This window comes from Mycteria americana, chromosome 3 (assembly GCF_035582795.1).
Source record: "Mycteria americana isolate JAX WOST 10 ecotype Jacksonville Zoo and Gardens chromosome 3, USCA_MyAme_1.0, whole genome shotgun sequence".
Classification (NCBI taxonomy): domain Eukaryota; kingdom Metazoa; phylum Chordata; class Aves; order Ciconiiformes; family Ciconiidae; genus Mycteria; species Mycteria americana.
Genome location: NC_134367.1, coordinates 37,147,679 through 37,157,734, shown reverse-complemented (window position 1 = coordinate 37,157,734; position 10,056 = coordinate 37,147,679). Strand labels below are relative to the sequence as shown.

At 37.5% G+C, this 10,056-nt stretch overlaps 1 protein-coding gene across 1 annotated transcript in view; it reads right to left on the bottom strand.

Moving 5' to 3' along the window:
* Positions 1 to 6,345: 6,345 nt before the first annotated feature.
* MEI4 (meiotic double-stranded break formation protein 4) overlaps positions 6,346 to 10,056 on the bottom strand; it is a 76,400-nt gene continuing 72,689 nt past the window's right edge. Inside the window, exon 4 of the mRNA XM_075497301.1 lies at positions 6,346 to 6,687. Within this exon, the coding sequence (XP_075353416.1) occupies positions 6,436 to 6,687 (252 nt within the window). The 3' untranslated portion in view covers positions 6,346 to 6,435. The remainder of the gene's footprint in view (positions 6,688 to 10,056) is intronic.

Sequence of the window (10,056 nt, the reverse complement as noted above, 5' to 3'; positions counted from 1 at the left end):
ATATATGGACAGCTGCTCACAGAATGAAAACAAACACTGAAGGAAAACCTCTAAAACCATCCTTTGCTTTTCCTGGTTTTGTGCTTAGCATTATGAATAATTACAAATACTTTAAAACTTGCCCTTTTTTACTATTAAACTGAAGCAGAGTAAGATGCTAATGTTAACGTAGTCTTTTGATTATTACCTGATTGTAGTTCTTAACTACTTCTCTCTCAAGCTGATCACTGAAATTTGCGCAGGGACACTAAGGTACAGAAGGCAGTTTTTTAAGGGGTAAGAACTGAAGAAGCTGAAATTGAAGTCAGATTTGTGTCTGTGAGGGAGCGAGGTGACAATGCCTTAGCTCAAAACCAATCTAATTTTGTCTTTGTCTTTTCCCTCTCCTCTGTGAAAAGGTTAAATGATTTTTTTTTTACAGTACTGATCTCTCTGCACATTGTGTCTCATTTCGTTGCCCAGCCATCCGATATTCCCATACTCCTCATCTCACCCAGCATCCCCAGCAGTGGTTCCTGCTCATCTGTACCTCCCTCCTCACTCTCCTTCCCAGTCTATTTTTTAGGTTGAGCTGCTTTTCCCCTTGTCACAGGATGCTGAAGATAGCTAAAGGAATTACTACTACTGTGCAAGAGCTACAGGAGGTTCTGCATGTAAATACTGTGCTTTTAATACTCTTACTCAGAAGCCACTGCTCTGTTACCTTGCAGACAAGGAGCACTGCAGCGTTCCCTTGCAGTCCGGAGTTTTGGAGAACGCCCTGCACTTCTGCGGTGTAAAACAAGTTATGAGTAGGGCTTTCCACCTCTGAGAAGTGCTTGTTTTGGTCCACTTAGTTGTCCCTGCAGGCCAGACTTGTTCATGGATTGTGGAACTAGTAAAAAAGCAGAAGCTGTAAGATTTTTTTGGTTTGATAAAACAGTCATTCTGAGTCCTCTGTTCCCATACCAGCAAGAGATCTAGACTAAATTCCCTTGTCTAGATCAATAAAATATGAACATATATTAATCAACGCCAAACCCATGGCTTTTTAAAACAGGCTAAGCTGAACTGAATTTCAGATTAAATAATTTTATACAAATCTGATGTTAATTCTGAAATTTCAAAGCTAGATCCTTTGGAAATGCAAAGATAAACTTAATTACTGATGTCACGTGATTACTGATGACTTTTGAAGTGATTTACATCATGGTATTTCACAGATGGCTTTCAATCAAATTAAGGATTTACAAAGGATGAAACTTCAGTGATGGCGGGCACAGATAAGGCACTTTCTTTGCCTCAATCTTCAACAAGGTCTCCTAGGCCTTTCTGCTTAGTGAAAGTGTTCAAGGAGAGGAACTATTAGGAGCAGCTGAAGATCAAGTTAGAGTTTTTCTTTGCGAGATTTCAGTCCATATATGTCCATGGAATCAAGTGGTCTACATCCATGGGTGCTGACCGAATTGGCCAATGTCCTTGCAAGGCAAGGATAGGATATGTCTGGATGGGTGAAAAACGATGTGGGTAAAAAAATTATTTGGTGGTCAGGCTTACACTGCAGTGGTTAATGGGTTGTACTTTACCTGGATGCCTGTCACAAGTGGAGTATCACAGGAAGCTGTCCTGGGATGTGTCCTGTTTAATGCCTTTAGCAGTGACCTGGAGGATGTCATGGAGTGCACCCGTATCAAATTTGCAGATGACACCAAACTGGGGGTCCTGGTTGATATGCTTGAGGGCAGGGTTGTCACTAAAGGCATCGATGCAGCCTGGAAGAATGGGCTGAGAGAGACTATGACATTCAGGAAGGACAAGTGCAAAGTGTCCAGCCTGGGAAGGAAGAGCCCCTTGCAGCGATACAGGCTGGGAGTGCCTGGCTGGGGAGCAGCTCTGCAGACAAAGCCCTCGAGGGCCCTGATGGGCAGCAAGCTGAACGTGAGCCTGCAGCGGCCCTGGCAGCAGCGAGGACCAACAGCATCCTGGGCTGCGTCAGGAGGAGCACAGATCTAGGGAAGGGATCACTCCCATCTACTCAGCCCATGTTATTCTGCATCTAGGTTACTGCTGCCCATTTTGGGCCCCCAGTAAAAAGATGTTGATAAACTGAAGTGTGTTCAATGGAGGGCCACCAAGATGGCTGGGGTTGGAGCATCCGTGCTGTGAGGTGGGTTAGGGAGCTGGGCTTGTTCAGCCTGGGAAACAGATGGTTTCAGGGGGACCTAACAGCAGCCTCTGGTGCCTATGGGAAAGGTATCAAGAGGACAGAGCCAGACTCTGGGTGGTGGGAAGACTAAAGACACTGAGCGTAAAATGAAACAACAGAGGTTCAGACTGTATATAAGGAAAAATGTTTTCACCATGAAGACAGTCAAGCAGAAGAGTAGGTTATCCAGAGAAGTTGTGCAGTCTCTGTCCTTGAAGGTTTTCAATACCCGACTGAACATTGAACCAGCAACAGACAACTTGGTTTGACCCCACAGCTAACCTTGCTTCGAGCAGGAGGTTGGAATGGAGACCTCTTGAGGTCCCCTCCAACCCGAATTCTCCTATGATCATGTGAACATCAGCTGAATGTTGCACCACAGTAAACTATAAAGTGTTACTCTGTATCAGCTACTAATGCATAGATAACTGAAAGAAAAAAAAATTATTATTACAGGATTAAAATAAGGTACAATTTTATTTCCACTATTACCAACAATAACTATTCATTTCCACTATTACAAGCAATAACTACCTCAAAAAAAATCAGTAAATCACAAACAGATTATAAAAAGATTCCAAATTAAGTTTACAAAAATATCCTCAGACAGTTCACTTCAAAATCCCACCCACTGCTGTCATTAGTAGGTATGTAAAATTCTCTAGCAAATAGAACCGTCAATGGAGCAGCACCAGAATAAAAATTTATTTTCCTTGTCTCATAATTTTTCCACTCTCATAAAAAGAAACACTCCACCATAAAATGCTTTTTAAAACAGATGGAGACAGGTACAAAACATAGTCACCTGGGAAGCTAAGAATGTGGCGAAATAACAAATTACAAAACCATAAACCACTATTAGGCTACTAATTAATAAGCACGGCTAATTCAACCATATAAATATATAATTCAACCATATGTGTGTGTATATATATACATACTTATATATATACATATATATATGTATATATAAAAAGCCTGAACAATTTGCATTTGCAGAACATTAGCATTTTGCCAAATTCTAAAGTACATATATTTACAAAAATGAAATCAGCAAGGCAAAAGAAATATCCTGGAACTATTAATTCTAAAACTGTAAGGGTAACTCAGGTGAAACACTCCAGGGAGCGATGACAGGTCAGACCAAGTTCTTTTTTTAGTGTTTCCTATTCTTTACGTCTATGACATGTTATGCTCAGCACATGGGACTTCGAGATTATTCTTTTGAGACATCTAATAGTCTCCACTCAGCAAAGACCATGGGTACTTTCTCTGGATTTGGGATTCCTCTCTGGAGGCCAGCTATGTAAAAGTTGGATGTCGACATACCTATTTAATAAGTACTTTAAGATTTAGTTAAAGTCCAAGCTGCAGGAAGGTTTCTTCCAACTGGGTCGCAAATCCTCGCCTTTAACAGCTAACTCCAGGGACTGGCTCAGTCATCCTGTTTTATTTCAAAACTAAAGACAGCGATGTTTACTCAAGTTAGATCTAACAGTCACTGGACAAAAGCAGAAGTTGTCTGAAGAGCATGGACTTAAACCTAGGATTTCCTACTCCTAAAAACAGGTATCACATGGGTTGGATTTAGTTCTCACATTAAGAAACCTAAATGCATGTTTGTGTCAGTGAGCTACATATCTAAGCTCATGCTATCATCACTGCTCGATTCAGTTGCCTAAGCAGACACATTTAGTGACAGTGCCACTAAAGGTGCTCCAGGGTATCAGAGGCATCTACATGGAGAGAAAATGTGACACAGGACTTACAGAAAATCTGCAGTCCTTTGGGGTAGCAGCTGGAGACCCAGCCCAAAACATCAGGGTACTTTCTAAGTGTTTCATAGCTTAGACATCCCAACCACATGGAGACATCCAAATGCACATCTACCTTTCCGCATCTTTATCTTGAGGTGAGTCCCATCTTGGTGAAAAACCTCTTCAAGAAACATGAGCCAACAATCTGTCTAATAACTATTCTGGTTGCAGAGGTTATTGCTCCCACCAAAGCTGAGACATGCTCACTAACATGCTTCAACTGCACTATTTAATTTTGCACTGAAACAGATAAGGAGAGCCCAGGTGACCAGTTAATAGCACTTTTGCAGAGAGGCCAGTGTGTGTCTAGATTGCTACAATGGCATTACAAGGGGAACCCTCACTCTGCCCCAGCACTTTCAAAGCTGCATAACAAACTGTTTCAAATCTTTGTCAGAGTGTAAGTGCCATGTAGTTATTCCATCTCTGGACACAAAACCCCCTCTCTCTGTATGCTGTGAAAAAGATTTCAAAAATCATGTCTCAAGTCAGTAGTTACTTCAAAACTTATCAAGGATGCATGTGTTTCCTCTTCTAGTGGCCTAGAGAGCTTGCTGGTGAGAAAATGCCACAATGTGCAAAGAAGAAAGTATGTGTCCCTTTGTGCCCCAGTTGCTTTACTAATAACAAAAATATTTTTTGCCAACAGATCAGCAAATATGCAGCAGTATGCAATCTAGTCTTGAAACTGCTCTTTAGAACAGGAGTCTTGAAACAATACACATTTCGCTATTATACAGCAGATTCCAGTATCCTCCTGTGTTTTGTGTCTTTTCTTTACAAAATACTTTTGAATGAAGCTTTTTTTAAAAAATGAAAATGAAAATTATTATATCAATTAGATACCAGTTCATTTTGTTTATTCTTTTCCTTGCTCTTTTTGTAATCGCGCTTTCTGCGCTGTGGAGGAAGGTGCAAGAACTGATCCTCTATCTTGATGAAAGAAAGAAAGAAACAAAAAAGTAAAGCAGTAACAAAAAGGGCACAGTAGTTCCTGAGTGGCTACCAAACTTACATACTTATTTATTTTCTTTAATTTGGCTAAACTTATCCGATTTTCTAATGTGAATATTCAGGAACACTTGTTTTGCATATCAAACATTTCTGCTGAAAGAAAGTTTGCTAAAAGAAAGCATTAAACAAATGTTACCATATGACATACCAAATACGAAGTTTAAGAAACAGAACAGTGGCCAGTGTCTAAACAAATATAAGAATCTCTTTGGGGAGCCAATTCAACATCAAAGTAACTTGTTTTGTAAATGTTAATATATTTTACATATATGGAAAACAAAGGTTTATTATCTGAAATAAATGCATTCAAATTAGCAAGATAAATTATCTACAGTATTAAAAAAGTGGTGTTTCAGAGAATTTTTCTGACATAAAAATGGATCTGACGAAAAAAGTGCAAGGGGAAGGATAAGGACTAACGCTAAAAATGTTTTACATTTATGGTGAATATGCACTACTAGGAGACATAACAAAACTAAAACATTGTTTATCTATTAGAAAAAAATGCCATTCATCATAATAGTTACCCTCTAAATTTATCAAAGACTCTGGATCACTTAAGGTATTGTTGAACTCCTATTTTAAAGGCCTTTTATGTTTAAGATGATTTCTATTAAAACATGTTACTTTAATTATTACTATGAATATAATTCCATCACACAGAAATACCAATTTAAAACCCAGATAATACATAAGGGGATTTTATCAATATTCATTAATTTTGAACAGAAAGGTTTAAAGTAATCACTAAAGTAGTTAAATTTATTCAGATTAAATCTTTGAAATCATTAGTCAATGCGGAGTAAATTAGGCCTACTGTGCCTGCACTTGTGCATAAACAAGTAAAGCCAAGCAGTATACAATGAATGTAAGACAGTTGTAAAATCGAGCACCAGATTTTATTTTGCTCAGGTAATGACTCTTTCGATTAAATCAGAAACTAAGTCTGTCCTATAAGAATTTGTAGTGATAAGTTACCAAGTCTAAAAATAAACATTTTTATTTCTGCCAACAAGCCATTGTCTCTAAAGCACACAGAAGCTATACAGCTCTTAAAAGACAGGCATTAGTTTCCTAACTTGGAAGCTCTACACACATGTTATGTCTTGACTTTAAAATGCATAGTGCTTATTTTAAACAACACCTGAAACAACTTTCTTTGTTGCCATTTTCACTGTGTATGCAAACACCAACATATTGTTTTCCATTATGAGAAACAGCATTTATTCAAAACGGCACCTGGATTATTACATTTTTGCTATCTTTAAAATTGGAAATAAATTGCATTATCTCTGAAACTGCTATATAGCATAGCAGTTTAAAGTAAATGTTTTCCAATAATGACAATTTTCCTGTCTGGCTCAAACATTTTCCAATGCAATCCCACCAAATGCACTGTTAAAAAGTAGGCTGCTTGTTTTAATCAATTTGTATTTGAGCTGAGTTCAAAAGAACACTCACTCTCCATAAATATAAAGAAAACAAAGGGAATTCATCTGAGAGGTGAAGAATAATTTGATCAAGGTTCTTCAGAAATTTGATTTTTTCTTCTCCATCATAGTCTGAGCTTGAAATGTTACTTTCTTCTGTCTCATTTTGAAGAATTTTTTCCAGAATCATGCACAAAGGAAAAATATTCTCATACTGGGTAATGTCATACATGGCCTGGATCTGGGAATAAAGAAAAATCGATACATAAGCACAGTGTGAAAATGTTTCTGCAGCCCACCATCTCAGATGACAGTTTAAGGAATAATATTAAAATTTGCAGTAGTATTTATATAATCAGAACAGCTATACGTTTAGCATGATTACTTCTAAGAAATGTTTTCCTTTTTGTGATAACAGCCAAACAACTAACTCTCCATCACACTACCAAATGAAACGTCAACATAACCTCTTGTTCATGAGTCAAAGAGGCTTTCTCTACCTAATTATCCATAGGCTGCGACATACAATAATGATCTACAGATAAACAACAACAACAACAACAAAAGCTTTGCTTGTTTTAGACATATAATTAAAATTGGTGGATTTCTTTCTCCTGAGAAATAAAATAACAAGTAAAAAAAGAAATTTTTTTATTCTCAAATATAGACAATCATATATTCAAGTGACACCTCTAGAAAGCAAATAAGAAGTCCAAATTCTCAATCTTAATTGAGAATCTACAAGCCAGTACTACATATCTGAGTCAGTTACAAAGTGGAAGAGTCAGTCTGTCAAATAAGCTTACTGACCAAACTACAAATTCATTAAAAGCCTTACAGCTTTATCTAATATAAATTTACCTGTCCTGTGTTTGGAAATTGCAATTTCAAACTGAAGTTTTCAGAATCTCTGCCGTACATAGGGAATAACTGGTAAGATAAAAACTTAAACCTTGGGGAGTTTTCTCCCTGGAATGAAATTCTGTGTCCGCCTTAACAGCAAAATCTACCAATAATATGAGATGTCCTTGTTCTGAAAAAGGCTGCAATTACAGTAGCTAGATGATAACTGAAATGTAAAATTATAGCTGCTAGAAAATTAATTATGTATTTTAGAAAATGGACCAACAGCTCTAGCGAGCCTAAACAACTGTTTAGGAACTGTGGTACAAAGCCAGATGGGTCTAGGCTTCAAGACGGGTCTATGAATCAGTATCAAATCATTTTACTCACCCTAAACTGCATACTGCTAGACTTTCCAAAGTGTGAAATTTATTACATAATAGTTGTTTTTACAAACAATGTAAGTCATTTTTGATTCCACTAGAATCTCAGGTAAGGCCGCTACTACCTACCTCTGCAGTAGACGGTGGCTCAGGGATTGCTCACTTAGTCTTTCTGAGCTAGTAGTTCTTAAACCTAAAACCTGTGTTTGAAGCTCCCTAGGGTAATGTCTTTCAGGTAACCTCCCACCTCAGGGACAACACTAAGACACCACAGCCATCCTATTGCAAAACCTCAATGTAGCAAAGTCATTTTGCTGAGTTTTCTAGCCATCTTGAAAATTAGGTTAATTGCTGAAAAATACTATCTCTAGCCTTGCATGCTCCAGTTCTGTCTCTCTGGACCTGGTAAGAAAAATCTGCAGTTCAAAAGCTGCTGCCAAGAATTCAATATTGACATTCTTATCACAACAGACAGCAAAAAATATAAAAGGACAATATTAAGTATTTGCATACTTTTAAAACCAATTAAATCAAATTGTATAATTAGGGAAAACATCCTTCTTAAAAGGAGGTAACAAGACAGTCTGTTTCTTCAAATACCAAGCATCTGACCCTAGGACAACCATCACTGATTGTTTTGACTATTAACTAATACTGGTGAGATAAATGTATTTATTTTGCTTATTTGACTAAATTACAGCTTTCTAAGTTGAGAAAATAACGGGTAATAATGAATTCCTAAATTTCTAGGGAATAGATGATTCTAAAGGCCTATAAAGTCTGCTCTTAAGACTTTCAGTGTAGGAGTCATCTGACCAAACACAGGCATCAATAAGCTGAGACAGTTATCCTTGGTTCCTGTTTTAGTCAACAGAGGGAAGCAGGGGGGGGGGACTCAGTTGATCGAATGTAGGTATCTACTGCCATTTTATATGTCCAAGGGTATCCAAGGCATATGCATGAGTAGAGCTTCACATAAGAGTCAGCAGCTGTAAGCCAGGAGGAGTACCTTACGGCATCCAGTGTGGTATCAGATGTCTGACTTTTGGCAATTGAGCCTTTCAGGATGTAGTACATCCCATTCTAAACTAGATCCTCAGATGTGCCGTGTCCTGAAATGCTTTACAGTGATACAGTATGATTGCGCCCAGAAAAATACTACGTAGAAACATAAATTGAAGTTCTATGCTTTCGGTTCCTGTAATTTGGATATCAGAAGTACAACATTACAAGCAAAAACCTTTATTTGATTCTTAAGCGTTGGCCTTGTAAATTCACTCAGATCTTCCTTTCACACGAGGAATCAATAGAAAATGTTTTAGAAAGGCAAATTATGTCACTTCACTTAGCCCTGTAACCTCAGGCTCTTCCAAGCAGTTAAGCAATTGTGCTACTTTCAGTGGGTCTTGAAAAGTGCAACTAATTGCAACTTAGTAAACTATCTAATTGATTATGGATAATAGAAACCACAAGCTAACTAATTCTCTTTCCTCTGCAAATACTACTGCACTAAAGGAAAATGCTTTTAGCCACACAGAACTGACTTTGAACAGAAAAGGTAAGTCTGATGGCAAGGAGGAAGTATTTTTTTGAGGTAATTCCTTTTCAGGGGCGCCTTTTCAGGGGCATTTGTATGCGCCTTGAAATACTGTTTTATAAAACCTTGGAAAAAAAAATCAGTCTAGAACATTTTCTGGCTCATTACCCTTTCCAACCTATTTAATAATCTGAAAAAAACCATGTCTCCATTTCTTTTGTCACATGTCTTTTGTGGCACTAATTGATGCAATTACTACCAATGCAAATTTATGCCACAGAATTTGTAGAGGAATACCTTTACTGCTACCTAATGGTGCAGTCAGATAACAGACATACTCATCTTGCTCACCAACGCGTGTAAGTGGGTAGCAGCGTATGTACATGTACACACACATACACAAGGCTAGTCCATCCAGAAAGTTCAGAAGGGATGTCTGTAAAGCAAACCTTATATATAGACTACAATTCCAGAATATATTAATACCAACTTTAAATAACTTTAACACTAACTCTGTTTTTCAAAAAGAATTTTAAGATAATCACTCTTTTTACAGATCAAATGGGTGTGCAATATGGGTTTTGGACATTATTTTTTTGTGAGATCAGTCCTTGCCGATTTTTCCTCACCAGGTATTTGGAAATGTGTTTCTTAGCAGTAAGATGCATTCTGCATGCACCTCAGTTTTGAATTTAACTTTTGAAATTATTTTCTTATTATGATTTCTGAATCCAAACAAATTTTTCAAAGTGAAATAATTTTTAAAAAATGATTAATTTTATAAGACTGAGCTTTACATAAGATGGAAATAAGGGGTACAGGGGTCTCCTGGCTGGATTTGATAATC